We start from the raw sequence: 21,715 nt of genomic DNA, 5'->3' as shown, positions 1-21,715 counted from the left end.
CTAAAGTGCTCAGTAAAACACTCTCACAAAAACTTCACATTAATTTCACTCCTTTGGAAATGAGTGTTGAAGAGCTGGACAACCAATTAGTTGAATAACGTCTTTTGTCAGATCTCTGTATGCAGATTTAGACTGTTCTCAGGGACTCTGTAGAGTTTTTAAGTCACAGTTTTAATGCATTTAAATTTTCTTTTGTCTTTCTGACTCAGATGGAAAGCCCCAGTGGACTAAGTGAAGAGCCCTCGCCTTCACCCAGCCCGTCTGATCCAGAGAGAATGTCAGAATCTGAACCGGCAGATGCAGAAAGGTAAAGATTTTATGTGTTATACATGACTTTGTTTTTCTTTTAACAATATTTTTAATTTACAAATTAAAAAACAAATAACCGGAGAACACTAGACGCCAAAGAACCAAACAAACAGCAAATCCAAACATGGCAAACCACGAATCCTAGTGGAATCTCTTTCATATTCTTCACTGACGAACACTGTGAAATAGTGCTCATTCTGCCTGCATGTGTCTTGTATTTATATTAAAATGCTGTAACTTGCCAGGAATTACATATTTTCACATTAAAATCTCAGAGTATTGGAAGCTCTCACTGCAATTTACGCTATAAATAAAGTGTAAATTTACACTAAATTGTGGTAAGAGCGGTGAAGCATGCTGTTTAATGCACGTATATGTTTAAATTATCCGGGGCAGTCCATGTGGCGTTGCACCACGTGTTTGACGTGTCACTGAGTGCTTGTTCTCATCTAATTTCCTGTCACACTCCACTGCAAAATGAACACAATGGAGCATTTAATAAGTATAAGGCATGGTATTGTGCATTCAAGGAAGGAGAAAGGAGTGTGATTATTGTTAAGGATTGGTCATCTCCTTAGTATTTTTTATTTCATTTTATTGTGAATGCATGTTTGCATGCTTGTTAGTACGGAAATATAAAGACGTAACATATTAGGATCGACTAAACCATTCACTTGACAGATGCTGCTGTAGTCCTCGTGAGCAGGCTGACACATGTTTTGTCCATTTCCTGCAGATGGTGTGTCGGGAAGTATCTACGTGTGGTTAATAATGTCCTGTAGACTCGCACTGCTAAGTGAAGTATAATGTTTAAAGTGATTTGCGTTGTGCTTTCAGCAGTCAAGAGAACACAAAGACTGTGACTCAGGATCACCTGGATGGGAGTAAAACTGAGCAGGTATGGGCAGAAATGACGTTGGCTAAAAACTGAAGACTGATTTTTGTCTATTGTGATTTTTTTTTTCGCATTAATTTACCTCAAACTGCTTTTTCCAGCCTTACCCATTTTTTTTCTTTCACATTTGAATTGTCTTTCATTTTAGTTTTTCTGGCATTTAGTATATGGAAGTACAGAATCTGTATACAAGCAATGTTTTTGTACTCTCTTTTTTTTTTTTTTTTTTTTTTTTTTTTTTTTTTTTTTGCCTGTCCCGTTTGGTTCTTTTGCCATCAGAATTATTGTCTAAAGGCGAAGAAAGATGCCCAACGGATTTTCTTTACCAAATTGACCATCCCAGCTTTGCCGTAATGGTCCATTTGATTCACCTTTTATTCTTTATTTTATTTTCACTTGCTGAATACGGGACAGACTTGACTGGGGGAAAGAAAAGGGAGAAAGAAAGAGGGGAAGAAAAACAGTTGAGAAGAGGGACGGGGGAGAAGGGCAAAAAACAAAAACCAACAGAATAAGCAGAAGAAAAAAAAAAAAAAAAAAAAAAAAATACATATATCGATCACCTGGATCACCTGTTGAGAAAGAAAAAAGAAAACAAGCAGAAGAAAACGAGAGTAATACAATAAACCACATCACAATGATATATGGGAATATGACAGTAAATACTAAATATTAAACATTATTGTGCAGCACGTAAGATCGACAGCACAGTGTGCATTGAGGTAGGAGCCAAAAAGGGTGTAGTTTGTGTGTGTGATCACCCGTGTGTACACCTGTGAGCATGGACGCGCTTGTTTTCTTAAAAGGTTCCCTCATGTAATGATCTGCTAGAGGGTGTGGGGGGCCACTGCCCCGTCCTCCAGGGCATGAAGCAGGTATGGAGGAGATCAAAACCCCAGACATCCAGAGGCCCCCAGAACACAAGAGACCAAGGAAGACCAACAGAGGGGCAGCCGCGCCACTGTCCCAGAAAGAGCTGAGGAGAGTCCCAGATGAGGGGTCACCCAGCAGCCACGGAGCAGAAGCCAGGGGGGGCTGCAGTGACGTGCCCGTGAGCTCCGCCGGCAGCCAGCTGTGCCTGAGTGACCGAGCCCCAGGCCGAGAGGCCTGGGGGCACCCCACCTCCGAAGTGGCCCAAGCGAGCCCCAGGCTCCAGGCCCCGATAAGCAGCCGCCAAGGAGTGAGCCGGTGTGTACCCGGACGCCCACCCCCGGACACAAAGAACCACCAACGCACCGACGTCTGAGGGAGTCCGCCCCCGGCAGGGGAAGTGGTGGGGGGAGATAGGCCTCCAAACCTTGGAGGGCCTGAGCTGTCCTCAGAGAGGTGGCATCTGATACCCAACCTGACATACAGACACAGACATACAGGCACACACAGATACAAACATCCATTCCCACCCTCATGCTCTCATATGCACTTACTCCACACTCAACCAACGTGGAGACAGACATAAAGAGACGCTGTACACACAATCACACTCCCCAAGCGTACTCTACGAACCGGGTCTAGGTACCCTTGCCCCTGGAGGGGGGAACTGCACCCAGACCCAGGTTGTGTTACCCTTTTCCCTGCAGTGGGGAGAAGCAGACCGCCCCGACTCCGCAGCAGCAGGGAGGCCCCACACTCCGGACCCCAGTCGGACGGCCAACTCCTCCTCCTAGCCCCCCTGCTCCAGCAGAAAGCAGAGAACGAGGGTGAGAGAAGACTCCTAACCTCCCTCCACCCGCTCATTGTAGTGTTGATGTATGTGTGTTCTAAGGTGCGTTTAAAACCCAGGAGGGCATGGAGCTACCTGCCAGAGAGCAGCAGGTAAGCGCATAGTCCCTCCTGCTAGCCCTCAATGTCTACGTGTATTTAAAATTGAGAGGTGGGCAACGACGCCGGGGGTGAGGTGTACACCCTGATGGTAATTGGGATTCCGTGTAGCGTGCCCACCCCCAAGATCCTATATTTATGTGTAATGAGAATGTGAGTAATGTGAATGTCTAAGTTGCGGGATAAAATTGAGGCAGAGGCAGCCAGAAGGGGACAGAGGGGGGGGGGGTTACCTCCTCTGCACCCTGGTGACACACCCCCACTCCAAGGCCCTGCATGTGTGGGTGGTTGTGGTGGAGCGGGAAGAGGGAGGCAGCTGGAGATGGGGAGGGAAGGAAGGGAGGAGCAAGTGACCCCTCCCTGGGGCCAGCTCCCCCGCTGACCCCAGTAGGCACCCCCATACTCCGCGACCCACCAGGGAAGGGGGGCCCAGGCCCATCCGAACCGGGGCCCAGCGCAGCGGCGCCGCCCGGCCCCACAGAGCCCGGGGCAGTCCACTCAACCCCACAACAGAGAAAACTGCACCCACCCCATCATCCACTCATCTTCCAGACTACATAAGACAATAGACGCCCAGGCTGAGATCTTCCTCCACCTCTCCTGTATCTCCCCCTCTTGCAGAGAGAGTTCCTGAGAGAGGAAAGCCCCTGCAAGATGTGACAACCCCCCCCCCCACCAGTTGAAGAGCCCCCCAGCTGGCTCGGCGCACCGGCGGCACCCTGCGCCAGTGGCGGGCCCCCATATACCCACCGGCCCACAACCCCGGCAACACACCAACCAGGACCCAGGCCCCCGAGGCCCGGCCAGGGCCCCAGGCCAGAGCCGGAGCGCCCCCAGAACCTCACGCCCGTCCCGGACCCACCCAGGGGCAGCCAGGCTACCAGGTCAGTAATCCCCGTCCGTCAGCACAGACCCTCCCCTAGCCCCGCTGCACGTAGCCACGAGGAAGCCGTCACCTAAGAGCCAACAGAGCCCCTAATTGGCCATGACCGCTACCCCGGGTTGAGCCCCCCAAGGAAGATGCTCCCGGGGAACCCCCCGACGCCCCAAGCCTGACCCTACCCCCACACCAATCACAACAGTGAAGGCGAGACCAAAATATGACCCCCCACCCCCACTAGGTGATGGAGCTGATCAGAGGAGCCCAGAGCGATTGATCTGATGTGGTGGCAGAGGCTGTATCAAGACTAATGTAATCTAATAGATCATTTCTATATTGGTTAGAATTAAGATTGTTTTTATTTTTCCAGTTCATGAGGACTGTTTTCTTGGCTATGCATAGAGCAGTGAAAACCATATGGGCTATATTCTTTTCTGAAGTGACATTATCTAAGCTGCCCAACAAACACACTAAGGGGGAAGTTGGAATGTTACATTTCAGACACTTTGATAAGTCTTCACATATCTCGCGCCAAAACTTCTGAACTGGTGGACAGAACCAAAGAGCGTGGATATAATTGTCCGGTGAATTGGTTTGGCAGTGTGAGCAGTTGTTGGTAGATGCAAAGCCCATCTTGAACATCCGATGACCTGTATAGTGCACTCTATGTAGTATTTTGTATTGAATCAATTGAAGACTGGGATTTCTGATTAGATGAAAGGTTTTTAAGCAAATCTGAGACCAGAAGTTTTGGTCTAAGTTAACTGATAAATCCGCTTCCCATTTTGCAATAGGAAGTGATATTGATTCATCTGTTTTAGAAAGCATTCTGTATATTTTGGATAGTAATTTGGGGGTTTTAAGAGTAAAAAAGTGAACCACACTTGGTGGTGTTTGTAGTTCAACTTGACCCAGTTTAAATTTCTTTTTTATTATGGATTTAATTTGTTGATATTCTAAAAATCTTTTCTTGTTGATCCCATATTGTGTAACTAGTCTGTCAAATGAAATAAATTCTGTTCCTTCTAGTATATGTTCTACATATTTGATTCCTTTACCATTCCAATCTGAAAAGTTTATCATATTATTGTTTTGTAATATGTCAGGGTTGTTCCAGATAGGTGTACGTTTGCATGGGATTAATGAAGACTCTGTCAACTTCAGAAACTCCCACCATGCTGTCAGAGAAGAGCTGATGTTGATGCTTTTGAAGCATTCATGTCGTTGGATGTTTGAGCTGATAAATGGTAGATCTGAAATCTCTAGATTATTGCAAAGTGCTTGTTCTACATCTAGCCAAGGTTCATCTAAGAGGGTATGTTTTAGCCATCCTGAGATAAACTGAAGCCTGTTGGCTAAGAAGTAGTGCTGAAAGTTAGGTAGTTCTAATCCTCCTTTATCCTTGGTCTTTTGTAGTGTTTTTAAGCTTATACGTGGGGGCTTATTTTTCCAAAGGAATTTGGACATATATGAATCTAGAGATCTGAACCAATCTTGCGGCGGTTTAGTTGGGATCATTGAGAATAAATAATTTATTTTTGGTAATACCATCATTTTTATAGCAGCAACCCTTCCCATGAGTGATATGGGTAGACATTTCCATCTAGCCAGATCACCTTCTACTTTCTTTAAAAGTGGGGTATGGTTTAATTTAGTTAGATCTGCAAGCTTGGGAGAAATATTAATACCTAAATATTTTATATTTCCCGATTGCAGTGGAGTAGAAGAGGAATTATGGAAGCAGCAATTAATAGGAAGGACTGTAGATTTTGACCAGTTAATTGAGTAATCTGATATTCTTGCAAAAGAGTTTATCAATTCAATCACCCCAGTGATATTGGTTTGTGAATTTTGGAGAAAGAGTAACACATCATCAGCATAAAGGCTGATTTTATGTTCTACGTTCTTGCATTTTATGCCCTTAATTGCTGAATTCTGTCTAATTGCTGCTGCTAGTGGTTCGATAAAAATTGCAAACAGTGAAGGGGAGAGTGGGCATCCCTGCCTGGTGCCCCTCAGGAGACATAAGCTGGAGGATGTCTGGTCATTTGTTCTGACACAAGCTGTTGGGGAATTATATAATATTTTTAACCAGTTGATGAAAGAAGATCCAAAACCAAATTTGTGTAAAGTTGCAAATAGAAATTTCCAGTTAACTCTGTCAAACGCTTTTTCTGCATCTAAGGAAAATATTGTAGTTTCAAGGTTTTTACTGTATGAGTAGTCTATCAAATTAAGTAATCTACGTGTATTTGTTGATGAGTGCCTACCTTTTATGAAACCAGTTTGGTCAGGATGAATTAAGAGGGGGGTTATTTTCTCTAGTCTCTTCGAGAGAGCTTTGCAGATTATTTTGAGGTCTACATTAATAAGGGATATTGGACGATAGCTTGAGGGATATACAGGGTCTTTGCCTGGTTTTAGCAGGAGATTAATGTTTGCAGAATTCATATTTGATGGAAGTCTGCCCTTTTCTTTGATTTCTAACAACGTTCTGTAAAAAACTGGTGCTAGAATCGTCCAGAATTCTTTGTAGAATTCTGCAGGAAAGCCGTCTGGACCTGGAGCCTTATTATTGGACATATTTATCAGGGCTTCCTGGAGTTCACCTGATGTCAGTGGCGAATCCAGTGCCATTGCTTGAGATTCTAATAATTTTGGGAGAGTTATGTTGTCTAAAAATTGATCAATTTCCTTTTTAGATGGGTTTATTTGTGGTGAATACAACGTTTTATAGAAATCCCTGAAAATGTTGTTTATTTGTTTCGGTTCATATATTGTGTTCCCAGATGAATCTTGAACAGCACATATAGTTGTTTTTTCTTTATTTATTTTTAACTGGTTTGCTAGAAATTTACCGGATTTATTACTATGTTCATAATTTTGTAAGCGTAGTCTTTGTACTAAGAATTTTGTTTTTCTATCAATTATCTCATTTAATTCTAGTTTTGTTTTGCGTATTTTGTTCAATGTTTCCTGATCTTGGTGGGACGCGTAGGCTTCTTCTAGTGATTTGATGTTTTTTTCTAATTCCTGAATATTTTTGTTTTCTTTTTTCTTTTTATGTGATGAGAAAGAAATTATTTTACCTCTCATCACAGCTTTCCCTGCTTCCCATAAAACAGAAGCTGATGTTCCGGGAGTGTCATTAAAGTCTAAATATGAAGTCCACTCTTTTTTAAAATATTTAATAAAGTCTTCATCATTAAGCAGTGATGTATTAAATCTCCAGTTTTTACTTGGCATAGTATTATTCTTGTGCATTAGTGTTAGAGATACAGGAGCATGATCGCTGACAGCTATAGGATGAATCTCAATGTCTGAAATGTCGCTCAGCAGTGAGCTGCTGACCAAAAAATAATCCAGACGAGAGTAGGAGTGATAAACATGTGAGAAAAAAGTATATTCCTTACTGGTGGGGTGAAGGGAGCGCCATGCATCGCAAAGACCAAAGTCGCTCATATACTGTTTGATTATATTTGTGGACTGCCAATTACGCTGAGTTCCTGCTGTATTGAGCCTATCCATTTCTTCATTCAGTCCAAGGTTGAGGTCGCCTCCAAGCACAAGTGTGCCATCTAAGTGTTCAGAGAGTGCACTGAAAAAACCGTGAAAGAATGAGGGATCATCAACATTTGGACCATATACACTTACAATACATAGATTTTTATCAAGTATAGATAGTTTAATGATTAAGAATCTGCCCTCTGGATCTATAACTGTATCGAGTACTGTGAAATTAATTTTTTTATGAATTAAAATTGCTACTCCCCTTTGTCTAGAATTATAACAGGCTGAGAACACATTAGGAAACTCAGGTGTTTTAAGTTCATTCGAACCTCTAAGAGGTCTGTGGGTCTCTTGTAAAAGGACAACATCTGCCTGTAGTTTTTTGAGTTGGTTAAATATTTTTAACCTCTTTTCTCTGGAGCCAGCTCCATTTACATTCCATGTAACGAATCTTAGTGCACCCATAGATGTCTGTGCATAACTAGGGGTGTACTCTGTGTGTGTCGCTTAGACAGGTGGAGAGAATATATCACTTGTTCATAAATAAGGAGAGGGAGAGAGAGAAAAAATGTGTGGCGAGATGCTCCCCGAGTCTGACTATGTGTTTGCATATTTACTAATATGAGTATGCTTGGCTTAAGTGTGTGTATCCTGTAGGTCTGTGTGCGCTGTCTGACTGATGTAAATGTGCTGCCGTTGAGCGCATGACTGTGCGTGATCGTGCAGTGAGTAAGTGTCGAAATAAATGATGTTGTTTGTGGAAGAGTGTGGAAGCAGGTGATCGAAGCAGTGAAAGAAATAAAGAAAGAAACCAAGGACGAGGGTGAGCAGCATAACAACAAGAGGGGGAAAAGAGAGGAAAAAAAAAAAAAAACGAGAAGAGAGAAAAGAAAACGTAAACATTCCAATTAAATCACTGACGGAGAGTGACGGTGTTAATATTGCTATGAAATCACACTTAAGATGTGATTTGATACCGGTAAGTTAAACAAATGTTAATCCAAGTTAGTGTGAGTGGATAGGGAAAGGGTGTAGCGGATTCTTATCTGGTCTGAAGTTAATACAGCCACGGAGTGATGTTGGGGTCGCGGTGGAGCTGTCCGTCCACGTACAGCCGGTCCACAGCGATGACAGCGCGGGAGCCTTTCTGGATGAAGCCGCGTCGAAGTGGGAAGAGGACCCTGCGTCGTTCCAGGATCTCTTTGGGGAACTGATCGTTCACGCTGAAGTCCGTTCCTTTTAATTCCCTGCCGCGGCTTTTCACATGTTGTTTTTGTTTGAAGTGGCCGAATTTGGCCACGATAGGACGTGGTCTCCCGGCCGTAGCCCGAATGGGGCCGAGGCGATGCACCCTATCGAAGACGATGTTCTTCACCATGTCCTCCGGCAGCTTCAGGTGGGTTTTGATGAAGCTTTTTACCGTGGTCTCCGCGTCCTCTCCAGCGGCTTCTGGAATACCAGAAAATACTAGATTATCACGCATGCTACGAGCTTGTAGATCAATAACCGTTTCTTTTATTTTTTTATTTTCTCTATTTAGCTGAGTAACATTTTCTGTGAGAGATTTCACCGACTCCCTTAGCGTGGCATTTTCAGCAGCGAGCGTTTCCACTTGCTGCTGGCTGAACTCCAGGGATTCTCGCAAGCATTTAAATTCCCGGTGAAGAATCTCCACCAGGGACAGCCTTGCGTCGAAACTGGACAATCGCTTGTCGATTGACTCCAGTATGTCGGCAATATCTTTGCCAGCTGGCGATGTTGTGCCGGGGGAATCTGCCGGGCGTTGTCTTTTCGACGACGGTGTCTCAGATTTGGCCGGGGAAGCTGTACTCTGGGCCTTCTTCATCACGAGATCCTGAAAGCACTGATCAATATAATCTTGGAGAGCGTCTAAACTCTCCCCGTTGTTCTCCAGGGTGTTGGAGATAATTTAGACAAATATTGTTAGTTATGAGACAATTGATAAGTGTATTTGGTAATACTGAAGCTTAAAGAAATTTGTTCAAATCTAAACTACCATTTGCTTTAATTTTCCGCCAAAATCTCCGGCGTCTGACGTCAGTTACAACATTAGTCGCTTACCTTGACTGTCACTTCCGCCTCTCTGACTGTCCTTCTTGTTTTTGTACTCTCAGAAGACAAGTGAGGAGATCGGTAGCATCAGTGAAAAGCCACCCATAAATCCTTCAGCCACCTTACCTGCCACCGTAGAGGACGATCCCTTTGGCTCGAGAAAGGCTCGGTCGTCTTTTGGAAAAGGTTTCTTCAAGATCCGCGGAGGCAAGAAGACGACCAGTAGCCCAAGCCTCGGTGAGTGCAAACGGCATGATTTGAGATCATGGAGTTAGTGGAAATGTGCTTTGTTCAGCTTTTAACCCACTACATGGTGAGAGTTTCTTCACATTTTTTTCTCCCCCTCCAAGACACACCCATGGAGTACACTATATGGACCAAGACCATAATTTACAGCCCACAGGCTGTGGTCCCAGTTTAATTATGGAACTGTGTTTCTTGGCTGGTGTTTGTCCTTCGTCCTGTCTATGTGCTTTTTATATTTTGTGTGTGTGTGTGTGTTGTACACTTGTATATCTGTATCCCATCTCCCCAATCCCGTTATTATTTCACTCATAATTTCTGGCCTCTTGTTCTTTTCTGTTGGACCCTGTCCTGTGTGTTGTGCTCTTTGTAACACATGAAGACCGCAGCAGGAGTGCGAGTGCGCCTATGCTAGGTACAGTATAGATCACAAGTCACGGTAGAGTTGCACTTGTTGTCCAGAGAAAGCAAACCGCTGAATATTTCTGTCTGCAATTTCTGATCTCATCCATTCAGCTGACATCTTCTTTTAGTTTAATAGCTGCAGTACTTTGTCTCTGTTCTTTGTTGCACAAACTTCTGTACCTGTGTATGTTGAGTGTGCTGTAGTGTACGTAGATTTTGCCATGTTCCTGCATGTTTTTGCCTACACTCCTTCGTTTCTTTTAAAGCTTTCCCCGAGCACAAAGCTGTGCTGGGATCCAGGTTATTCGATAAAATAATTTAAATGGCTCTCAAAGACCTTCCAACTAAATCTAAAACAAAGTAACAATCCTTTCCTCAGGCAGTGAACAGTGTCTGCATGCATGCCATTCTAGAGAGCGTATCGCTTTGCTCACAGTGACCTCTCAGGAGTCGTCATGTGCCTGTCTCAGTGTTTTCTGGCTCTTTGCACTGACCCTGTGCAGCAGCTCTGTCTGCCTTATCCTCATGATGCTGATGCTGATCTGCTGGCATTTGTTTGCACAGCTGAAACAGAACGACAGGGTACGGACCATCTCGATCTGGCAGGGCTGCCGCAGAGGTCGAACAACAGCGACAGCACACACACGCTCCCCACTACTCCAGAAAGCAGAAAAAAATCCAAAGGAATAAAAAAGCTCTTTGGGAAGTGAGTAGAAAACCTGTAAACATCCTCCCTCTGAGTGTTCTTTTTTTTACGTATTTAACTTTAATGTTTTATTGTTCAGGTTAAAAAGGAGCCAGTCTACCACATTTAACTTGGATGACAATCTACCAGAGGGCGAGTTCAAGCGAGGAGGAGTGCGTGCCACAGCAGGACCCAGACTGGGTTGGTCTCGTGACCTTCAAAGAGTCAACAAGTGAGTCAGTGCATTCAGCATGAATAATGAAAGTCACAATGTGGTTTCCTTGTTTTGAATCTGTGTTGTACAGTGAAATGTAGTGTTTGTTTGAATAATAAAGATGTAACAAGTGCATGTACTACAAGTGATCTACGTCCACAGGGGCGTGTCTGCATGCCTATTTCATTGTTGACTCTTCTCTTTTCTTGTTTAGTGACGTAGACGCTCCCTTTGCACGCTGGCCGAAGGATCAGGTGTGCGACTGGCTGCAGGAGCAGGGTCTTGGTCTTTATGTAAACATGGCTCGCGTGTGGATCTCCTCTGGACAGACGCTGCTACAGGCCTCGCAGCTGGACCTGGAGAGGGTGCGATGAAGCAGAAGAATTTAATAAATTTACCAACGCTGGAAGAAAAGCATTCCTGCCCTGAACTTCCTGTGCAGTAACTGGGGAATGTTGTGTGTTTAATCCAAACTTGTGGATGTTTAGGAGCTGGGCATCAAACAGCCGCTGCACAGAAAGAAGCTCCAGCTGGCTCTTCAGGCCCTCGGCTCAGAAGAGGAGGACAATAAGGGAAAGCTGGACTACAACTGGGTGACAAGTAAGTACCAGCTGCTAGTCGAAGATATGAGTCTGCTGGTCTGTTTTTTATGTTTGTGATGTTTTAGTTGATGTTTACTTGAGTTAATAATTCATGTAATTTTCTTTGCTCTTCTCAGGATGGCTGGATGACATCGGCCTGCCTCAGTATAAGACCCAGTTTGATGAGGGAAGAGTGGACGGTCGCATGCTGCACTACATGACTGTGGTGAGTGCCGATAGGAGACATTCACTCCCCTCACAGACCCTGTGGATAAGCTGGGCTGATGACTCTAGTGTCACCTCATGTTAGTGTTACTGCACAGAGCTCCAGTGGTGATGGAAGCCTCACTACAAAGCAAGTTTAATAAACCAGGAATATGTTTTTATTAGGAGGATTAAAAAGTCTAATTTTTTTTACATAGACTCTGAGCACTTACACCAGTGGATGGAGAGGTCAATAGCAACAATATTTCTTTGCATACAGACATTTCTTTTCACATCATGTTATGGAAAAAAAGACCAAGAGAATTTCTCTTCCACCTCTTCTGTTCTGCCTCACAGCGGACTAAACCCTCCTTACGTTGACAAAAAACAGCTGGTTTCAGAAAATTTAACAGCGAAATAATTAAAAGCTTGAAAAGGAAAAATGTCAATACAAAATGTAGTCAACTTCTGAAAAGAACGGTGCAGACGCAAAGTAAAAATGTTTGGTTTGTGCATTTTCTCACTTGGCCCTCATGGTGCTCCCTCAAGGTAAGTAAGCTTTAATACTCATTCTTAAATGTACCCTCTTCTTAATCCTGGTGTTGAAAAAAGCGCAAACTTTTTCTCTTTTCTTTTGCCATTGGTAAGTCAAAAATTCAAGTTAACAACTTGAAATTTCAAGTTAGTTTCTCAATTTTCAGTTCAGAAGTTTGAGAAAATGGAAAAAACCTGTGTTTTCTCATCACAATTTTTGCTGTGTGGATGGCAAAGAGTTTGTTTTTTTTCCAGTGGTAGAAAGGAGCTTCCATAACTTTGGCCTTAAGTAAAGAACATTTACAGCAAATAGCGCCTCAGTGCTCTGGGAAAGGCAGTAAGACCCCCTTACAGTCTGTGAACTGAACTTCATGGCATCTATTTTAATTATTCTCCCAGAGAACTGATTGGTTGGTATGCTCTGCTCTTAGAAAGCTCTGATCTGTTATTTCAAACAATGTTTCACAGGAACAGGTAAGATGTGCAGCATGAGTTTGTGCACTTTAAAAATAAAGTTTCCTCTCTAATCCCAGATTCACCCTCTCAGGTATTTGTATTTCAGCTCTCTGATCCTGTTCAAGCTCTGATGTCTTGTGTTTTTAAGGATAATAATCACAGTTTAGTCAATTTTAGAGCAAATCACTGATATCTGTCTTTGTCCAACAGGATGACCTGCTTTCCCTGAAGGTGGGCAGCGTTCTGCATCACCTCAGCATCAAGAGAGCTATTCAAGTCCTCCGACTCAACAACTACGAGCCTAACTGCCTCCGTCGCCGGCCGTCAGACGAGGTGCGTTCGCTTTAACAGCCTGTTCTGCTGCTCGGCCCACTGACTTTACATACTCATAGCTATGTGTGAACACACTGTGCTTGTGGTTTGTACTTTGTGTCTGTAGAACAACATTTCACCGGCAGAGATTTCCCAGTGGACCAACCACAGGGTGATGGAGTGGCTGAGGTCTGTGGATCTCGCTGAATATGCTCCCAACCTGAGAGGCAGCGGCGTCCATGGGGGCCTGATGGTGAGAGAGTTAGTTGTTAATTTCCCTGGAACAGCAGACGCTGTCCTGGGTTGTGTCCGCTCCTAATACACCAAATTCCCACTCAGGTTCTGGAGCCACGGTTCAATGTGGAGACGATGGCTTTGTTGCTGAACATCCCCCCCAACAAGACTCTGCTGCGGCGCCATCTTGCCACACATTTCAACCTGCTCATTGGCTCAGAGGCCCAGCAGCTCAAACAGGAGTGTCTCGAAAACCCAGACTACACTTTGCTTACTGCAACCACTAAGGTCAAGGTAAAGCACGAGTTCCCACAGACAGACCGTCCGCTCTTACTTACAAGTACTGCAACTACTTCTCAGAGTACTTACAAGGAAAATATGTTGGAAATGCTTTTTCCTACGTATTTTCTTTAAATGGGTAACAAGTTGAGAGATTTGATTTGACAACGTGATATTAAAGTTTAGTTTCTCATGGAAATTAAATGTGCCCACACATTAATTTAAAGGAATTTTAAGTCACTAAAACTGGCATCAACCCTGTAACCATAAAATTATTGCCAGAAAATTCAACATTTTAAGTTTTTGTTTGTTTGTTTTGTTTAAATCTTGTGATATCAGTTTATGTCAGTTTGCATAGGATTTTTAGTTCGTATCCTTTTTGCTCCATCTGGCGTTTTTGTGCAACATATTACTTAAAATTTTATTGTGCAATTTATTCCAGGAGGAAAAATGACACTGATGATGCAGAGGTCTCAAAAACTCACTGATCAAATATGATGACCTTTTTGTGTTTTTTCTAAATCAGAGGTTGGTATGTGTGCGTTCCTGTGCAAATGTATGTAGTACTTACCTGTCCTCTCTGTCCGGTTCACACCAGCCAAAGAAACTATCATTCGGTAATTTTGGCGGTCTGAGGAAGAAAAAGCAGGAAGAGAACGAGGAGTATGTGTGTCCGATGGACGTGGAGATGCCAAAGGGTCGGAGCTTCCAAAAAGGCTTCGAGCTCCAAATCTATGAAGATGACCTCGACCGGCTAGAACAGGTGAGCTTATTCTTCAGCCTTCAATAATGGTTTGCTTAATTTAAAATTAAAAAAAAAAAAGTCATAAATTTGTGCTCTATTGCGTTCTGCTCACAGATGGAGGACTCTGAGGGAACCGTGAGACAGATTGGTGCTTTCTCTGAGGGCATTCAGAATCTGACGGTGAGAACCAGGAACAATTACTCACTGATTATTGCTTCTGATAGTAAACTTAATGCTTTTCTCTCGTTTACCAGAGCATGCTGAAAGATGATGAACTCTTCAAAGAGATCTCCAATTCTCCGAACCCCAGCGTAACCGACGACGACTCCAACGCATGAGGCTGTCAGCATCAGACCTGATCCTGCTGTGAATGAAACTCTGTGCCAACCCTCTCCACTTGCACACACACGTCTCAACAAAAAAACAAGAATGCTCCCACATTTTCCTCATTTTTAGTGTTACATTCAAAGAAGAGCCAAAAGTATTAGCGTCGTGTCTTTCTAGTTGATTTTTAAATGTTGAAGCCTTCGGTCCAGAGGCCACTTTCACTCCTGAACTTAGTCTTCATTACTCCCGACTGATGTCAGAGGGAACATGTAGGATAACACCACTGTTTGCCTGCCAGCTGGTTTCTGGAGATATTATTACTGTGTTCTATTCGGGTACTTTCCTGTTTTAACTGAAGTGAAAACCAGCAAAAATAAAAAATAAAAAAAAACATCTAGAAAATGCCTATATAGATTTAATATATGACTTTTAAATTGCCTTTTGACTGTGGCAATGCTATAAGAAAGAGTTGGACTAGAAGTGATGTGTTGAGACTGTTTCCATTTTGAAGTTATAAAGAAAAAACCCTCAAACAGCTGCTATGTTTTCTACACAACTGAACCCTGCTAAAGAAATGAGAACAGTCTTTAAATATTATTCTGTCACTTATACATTTACAAATGTGCATATACAGTATAAAGCAAGAATCTCGCTGCATGTTTTGAAACTTCAACACTGTCATATAAGAACTCATCATTGTTTTTACCAAAAAATGATTTTTAATGGAAACCTGCAGTTAATTCTGGGGAAATGTTGTGCTGCAAGGAAACGTCTGGTTTTCTCAAAGCGATAATGCCCTCTGCAGCTCTCCACCTTCCCTGAAAGGATGTCTTTTTTGTACACTTATGCAATTAATAAATCAATAAAGTAATTTAAATACGTTTGTTTTCTTTGAAGAAATTAAATCTACACCTGTCACAATGTCAGATTTTTTTCAAGAGTCTGGGACTCAAGAACTCTCTAATGTTGACAGATAATTGGAGATGACAAAATCTGCTCTACACAACTGCTCTGTAATCAGGATTTCTGTGTTTTGTTCAACGATTAAATCCTCCACAAAGACTTTTATTTATAGAGCCTCAATTTTATTGTCACAAAGAGACGGAGAATGGTTGTTCCTCTTTAGCACTCGGTTCTGGAGTTTACCCTTTACAGCATCCAGGCCTGACATTGTTTACCGCTGTGAAGTGGCACAAAATCTGAATGCTGCTAAGTTTAGATGTGTGAACTGCTGTGGTTCTAAATGACAGAACACTCACTAAACTTATGAGATGCGTCTTCTGTGTGTAATCAAGAGCTCGAAGTCTCTTTTATTTCTGCTTCTTTTTTTCAGTCTTTCTCAGATTTATTTATTTTGTCTAGTCTGTCTGGCTCTCCTCTCATTTCTTCTTGTCATGTCTCCACATGTTCATACATGCACAGTAAAGCCTTTCTACAGTTCTGCACAAAAGTCTGTGTTTAGTGGTGAGATGCACCCATTGGCCCCTGCTGACACCTCTGTACTGGTGATATACATCACACCACTACAGTGTAACCTACTATAATAATGCTGTTGACATGTGGTCACTCTACAGGACATGCTCACATAGTCAACAAATATGCATGCTCCTGCTCAGAGGTAAACCAGGGCAGCTACATTCCTGGGCAGAGACCATTAACCTTTTTCCAAAGAGCTAAATTTAATCTAGGCCGTTAACTTTTAATTTTAGCATGTTGGTGAATTTTAAAGCACAGAGGCTTTCATTTCTGAGAAAACATTTTCTGCTGTTTGACAGCAGCTGTTTGAAAGCTCAGTACGCTCCCTTGTGTTCAAGTCACAGACCACTGCCTTTCCCCAGATTTACATTTCACCTTACATTTGCACAGCCTACTTTACCTACTCATTGAATAATGAATCTACCCTTCTCTTATCCCCCTTTACACTGAAACAATACATGAGAAACATTTCACTGAGACTCTGGATGGGACCTGATATTAAATTGTATCAAGTATGTGATGGTTTATAAGCTAAGTTGCATGAAAAAAAAAAAAAATTAAAACCACCTGAAGCTGCATCGCTGTATCACTTTAGTAAAAGTTCATGCAAAACCATAGAAAGAGGCTGTGCCCTGAAACGAGGCGCCATCTGGTGGTTAAAAGTGGGTCTCAGGCTCAGAAAGGGCCCTGCAAGATTCTGGGTGGAGGCGGGACCTTTAGACAGACAGGCTGTGTGTGAGTACTCTGCTGCAGTCCAGGCTGAAACAGTGGACACTTTGGCGTCATGTCTGCGAGGTTTATATTTTTATTTACTGACTAAAGATTAGTTTGTTTACGTTGTTGCACGGGCAGCTGAGTACAGGTCAGAGCATTGCTGCTTTTCCCATGTGTAAAAAATGTTTTCACATCTGTTATATGCAGGTTGTTCTGTGGATTTCTGCTCCTTGCAGTGTTCCTCAGTGGACTGAATGGATCAAGGTACAGTGGTATAAACCAAACTCTGCTGATGTTTCCTCTATTTGTGTTTGCATGTGTCAGATGTTTGCATAGCCTCTGTCTAACACTTTCTATAACAGACCAGCTGTAAACCAGGGGCTCTCCACTATTTTCAATGAGCTGTGGAGTTTGGATGTGAATCGCATGACACCTGGGATAGACTACACAATCTCTGTTCAGGTGAGAAATCTTTTCTAGTTTATTTAGCGCCTGCTATGTCTTGTGTTTGTACAAAGACGTGTTCTATGTTTGAACTGCCTAGGGTAGAGCAAGCTTTGTAAGTCAAGGCAGCCACACGGTGCAGGATCACGCCTCGCAGCCACTCTTCTCCAACGTTAATGAGAGCAAACTGAGAAATATAACCACTTTCTCTCGTAAGTGTGTAGTTGTGAGCACTCTGAGCTTAAACATTCAGATCATGTTTGCAGTCATCACTGTAATAAATGGGATTTCTGGGCTCGCAGGTTTTATGACACTCCTGGACAACTATGAGCGGTCTACTGGCGTGACGGAACAAGTCACCACAGAGGAGCTCACAGAGATGGATCTCTTCTTGGACGCCGTCTTAGAGACAAAAGTCATGAAGGTATGCGTCACAACAAGCTCCGTCGAGCAGAAAGTTTAAATTTGAGCACTTCAGTTACTCCATTCTGTTGGAGAAACTTGGTAGTTTCAGTCTGAATGTCTCCTCACAGCAACAAGAGAATTTTATTTGGTATTGCACAACTTTCTATTGTTTCCTACAGTTCATGGTTTTGAGGCTGCAGATGAACTCTAGAGGGAGTTTTATGTTCTTCCTGTTGCACTGCTGCTCTGCACACATTACTTCAAGACATTACAGACGCAAAATAACATCTGTGTGCAGCTGTGGAATGTCACTCTGGCCTCAGCGGTCTCCCAGAAGGGGATCGCTGCAGGAATGTGGACATGATGTACTTTTTGTAGGTGGAAGAAAGCCAGGCTTTTCAGTGAAGCTTTATGTGTAGATCTCAGGGGGGACACATGAGACAAATTCCTCACAATAACCCCTCCAACAGCGCCGGGTCTTTTCTCTTCAGCAATAGCACAGCATCTCCTCCTCTCCTCTGGCTCTGGGCACGCTCAGGTTTGCAACCATGAAGAAGCCAGAAAGAAAATGGAGGAGGACGTCAGATATTAGAGGATTACTTCTCACAAAGTTTAAATTAGAAAACAACAAAAAAAAAGAATCTTTAATAACACAGCTAAAGACAATATGATTCACAGAATCATCGCAGAACAGAACACAGATAGGTGAGGTGCACAAAGTTTATTATCATCCCCAGCCAGTTGTGGCTTCCCCTCCCAGAGCCTGGTTCCTTGGGAGGTTTCTTCCCACTTAAAGGGCTTTTTTCCCTTCCAACTGTAGCCAAGTGATTGCTTACAGTGGTATTGTTCTGTAGGGTCTTTCCAGCCATCATCTTCTTTCGCTTATCCAGGGCCGGGTCATGGGGGCAGCAGCCCAAGCAGAGTCAAGTCCAAGCAGACCTCCCTCTTCCCAGCCACCTCCTCCGGCTTGTTCGGGGGAACATCAAGGTGTTCCCAGGCCAGCTGAGAGATATAATCTCTCCAGCGAGTCCTGGGTCTGCCATGGGGCCTTCTTCTAATGGGACATGCCCGGAACGCCTCACCCAGGAGGCGCCCAGGCATCCTTGTCAGATGCCCGAACCACCTAAACTGGCTACTTTCAATGTGAAGGAGCAGTGGCTCTACTCTGAGCAGCGATGAGATTCTGAGACCACCCAAATCCTTCCACCACTTTACTACGCCTAGAAATTCTGTCCATAGAAATTATTAACAGAATTGGTGACAAAGGGCAGCCCTGGCGGAGCCCATCACCCACCAGGAACGAGTCCGACTTATTGCTGGGTATGTGGACCAAGCTCTTCTAACGGTTGTATAAGGATTGAATGGCCCATAGAAATGGGCCAGACACCCCATACTCCCAGAGCACCCCCCACAGGACAACCCGAGGGACACGGTCGAATGCTTTCTCCAAGTCCATAAAACACATGTAGACTGGTTGGGCAAACTCCCATGCACCCTCGAGTGTCCTCGAGAGGATAAAGAGTTGATCCAGTGTTCCACAACCAGGACAAAAACCGCATTGTTCCTCCTGTATCCGTGGTTCAACTAATGGACGGCCTCTCCTTTCCAGCACCCTCGCATAGACCTTCCCAGGAAGGAGGTCTATGCGAGGGTGATTCCCCTATAGTTGGAACACACCCTCTTAGCCAATTTCTTAAAGATGGGAACGACTACCCCGGTCTGCCAATCCAGGGGTACTGTCCCTGACCTCCACGCAACATGGTAGAGGCGTGTCAACCAAGACAGGGTCTTTACCTTACAATATTCAACCTCTTCAGCTGACTGGTGTTGTGATTAATTGCTATAAACATGTATTTGAATCGAATCTTGCTCACTTTAGGGGCCGCTTCCATCTCACCCAATCTCTAAAATCTTCTTCTGTCACACCAACCCTCTGCATGTCCTCCTTCACTACATCAGTGAACTTTTTCTGCCTTCTTCTTCTTTAAATCTTCAGTTTTTCCAACATATCCAGTATTCCTCCTCTGGACATGTCCAAATCATCTCAACCTGTTCATCATCTTCTCCAGTTGTCCCCCTGATGTACTCATTTGTAATCTTCTCCATCCATGGTGGCAGTGCCACCATCTCCAAATCATACATCACAGCAGGTCTCGCTGCCATCTTGTAAACCTTCCCTTTCTCTCTTGCTGCTGTCACAAATCACCCTGACACTCAACTCCACCCTCCCTGCACCCTGTTCTTAAACACATGAAACTTGCACCACTGGATGAACCAGATGACTGCAGGTGACATTTGGAGAAAAAGTCTCATGACTCCATCTTTAGGGCTTAGTTAAATTAAATATTTAATAAGTTAATTTAACAATTAAAGACATATTCATCCAAAAGACACTCTTATAAAGTAGATTAAATATAGTGTTGACATAACATCTAGAGGTATGATTTGTTTTTTTAAAGAGTTAAATCTTGTAATTACATGAACAAAAGTGCTTTATTTCCAAGATGGCATCAGGGTTTTAACATCTTTTACGTTTTTATAATTATTTTAAGTGTAAAAGCTCAAAATAATGACATAAATACATCTGTTCGTGTTATTATCACAATAATAACATTATTATTATGACAAGTCAAGTTTAGATTCATAAATATCATCAACGATGTTTCTCCACAGCGGGCTCATCAGTACCTGGTGAGAAAAGGTCAATCCAGCACGGACTTGAGGCTGTTCAAGAAGCAGCTCAGCTTGATCTGGTTCCACCTCTACCACAGGCAGAGAAACACAGGGTGAGATCTCCTCCTGCCAACCATCCCGCTTTAACTGTGTCCAGTTGTTGAATTCATCCATGAGATTCTGCAACACTATAATTTAATATTCATTTCTTTGGTAAGAAGTATGTGTGTTTCTGTTCTTAAATTGATCATCACCAGCCTGGACTCCAGTGGATTTGAACATGTGTTTGTTGGCGAGACAAAATCAGGAACAGAAATCATTGGTTTTCACAACTGGGTCCAGTTCTACCTGCAAGAGAAAAACCAACACTTGGACTACAAAGGATATAAGGCCAGGGAGCATGATTTGGTAAGAATAACAGTTCACCAGACAGAAGAGATTCATTTCCTTCGTTGGTAACATAACCATTAATGTTCATGCTTTTGTCACAGCCTGATCAAGATGACCACGTTCTCAACCTCCAGTTCAGCTGGCACGGTGTGGTGAAGCCTGTTGGCAGCGCCTTCATCGGCACCAGCCCCGAGTTTGAGATGGCCGTCTTCACCATCGTCTTCCTCATGAACACGGAGAGAAGCACCACAGTTGTGGTCAACATTGACCAGTGTCAGATGGAGCTGGTGGTGATCAGACACGGGCGCTCACTCGGAACGGCGTACCCCAAACTGCTCAGCAGCAACGGCAGACATGTCAGGCAGCACGCGCACTGATGTGATCCATCATTTTATTCACTTCTGATAAAAACTAATCTTTGTTCAGCAATACGTGGCCTCATTGATAAGGAACTGACCTGCCTAATGTACTGCAAAGGACATTTACATGTATTTCAAGATCACTGTGACCTCAGTAGCTTTCAATAAAATATTATTTTGGAGTTCAACATTTTTATTTTGCACAGGTTTTTTTTTTGAAAAACAAGTCTTTCTAGGCATTAACATTTATTCAATGTAATATATATAGAACATAGAACTGTGGCATGACCCTTGTGGGGACAGTAAAAGCGAACAAAAGCGAGATCAAGTGATGAAAAGTAAAGAAAATCATGTGTCCTTCCTCCCTGATGAGGCTTCAAAAAAGAAGGTTGTCCTGCTCCTGTCATCCATGCACATACAGCCAAGCATAGGACCTACTGAAAACCTGAAGTGATTGGATTTTAAAACCAAGCAAAGGTGGTGTTGATACTTTTGACCAGATGTGCACTCAGATGGCTGTGGAAGAAAAACCAAGAAATGGCCCCTTTGC

At 43.4% G+C, this 21,715-nt stretch overlaps 2 protein-coding genes across 14 annotated transcripts in view; both read left to right on the top strand.

Moving 5' to 3' along the window:
• ppfibp1b (PPFIA binding protein 1b) overlaps nt 1–15,585 on the top strand; it is a 32,644-nt gene extending 17,059 nt beyond the window's left edge. For 7 of the 13 annotated variants that reach the window (XM_085165012.1, XM_085165019.1, XM_085165022.1 and 4 more), the window contains 15 exons: nt 210–307; nt 1,147–1,207; nt 9,548–9,722; nt 10,111–10,143; nt 10,698–10,839; nt 10,919–11,050; nt 11,247–11,397; nt 11,521–11,632; nt 11,751–11,839; nt 13,018–13,140; nt 13,247–13,372; nt 13,459–13,647; nt 14,231–14,395; nt 14,492–14,557; nt 14,632–15,585. In XM_085165012.1, the coding sequence (XP_085021138.1) occupies nt 210–307; nt 1,147–1,207; nt 9,548–9,722; nt 10,111–10,143; nt 10,698–10,839; nt 10,919–11,050; nt 11,247–11,397; nt 11,521–11,632; nt 11,751–11,839; nt 13,018–13,140; nt 13,247–13,372; nt 13,459–13,647; nt 14,231–14,395; nt 14,492–14,557; nt 14,632–14,715 (1,746 nt within the window). In that variant the 3' untranslated portion in view covers nt 14,716–15,585. The remainder of the gene's footprint in view (nt 1–209; nt 308–1,146; nt 1,208–9,547; nt 9,723–10,110; nt 10,144–10,697; nt 10,840–10,918; nt 11,051–11,246; nt 11,398–11,520; nt 11,633–11,750; nt 11,840–13,017; nt 13,141–13,246; nt 13,373–13,458; nt 13,648–14,230; nt 14,396–14,491; nt 14,558–14,631) is intronic. The other 6 variants (XM_085165015.1, XM_085165021.1, XM_085165018.1 and 3 more) reach the window with 4 other exon arrangements.
• Nucleotides 15,586–15,722: 137 nt separating this feature from the next.
• Nucleotides 15,723–21,353, top strand: endouc (endonuclease, polyU-specific C). Its single transcript, XM_085165030.1, has 8 exons — nt 15,723–16,975; nt 17,102–17,158; nt 17,257–17,356; nt 17,439–17,550; nt 17,641–17,762; nt 20,417–20,529; nt 20,674–20,824; nt 20,908–21,353. Exons 1-8 carry the CDS (start codon nt 16,965–16,967, stop codon nt 21,181–21,183), a joined length of 942 nt encoding a protein of 313 aa, XP_085021156.1. The 5' UTR covers nt 15,723–16,964; the 3' UTR covers nt 21,184–21,353.
• The last annotated feature ends 362 nt before the right edge of the window (nt 21,354–21,715 follow it).

Source organism: Neolamprologus multifasciatus, chromosome 7 (genome assembly GCF_963576455.1).
Source record: "Neolamprologus multifasciatus chromosome 7, fNeoMul1.2, whole genome shotgun sequence".
Taxonomy (NCBI): Eukaryota; Metazoa; Chordata; class Actinopteri; order Cichliformes; family Cichlidae; genus Neolamprologus; species Neolamprologus multifasciatus.
Note: the sequence above shows the minus strand (reverse complement) of the source record. Positions and strands in the feature narration are given on the sequence as shown.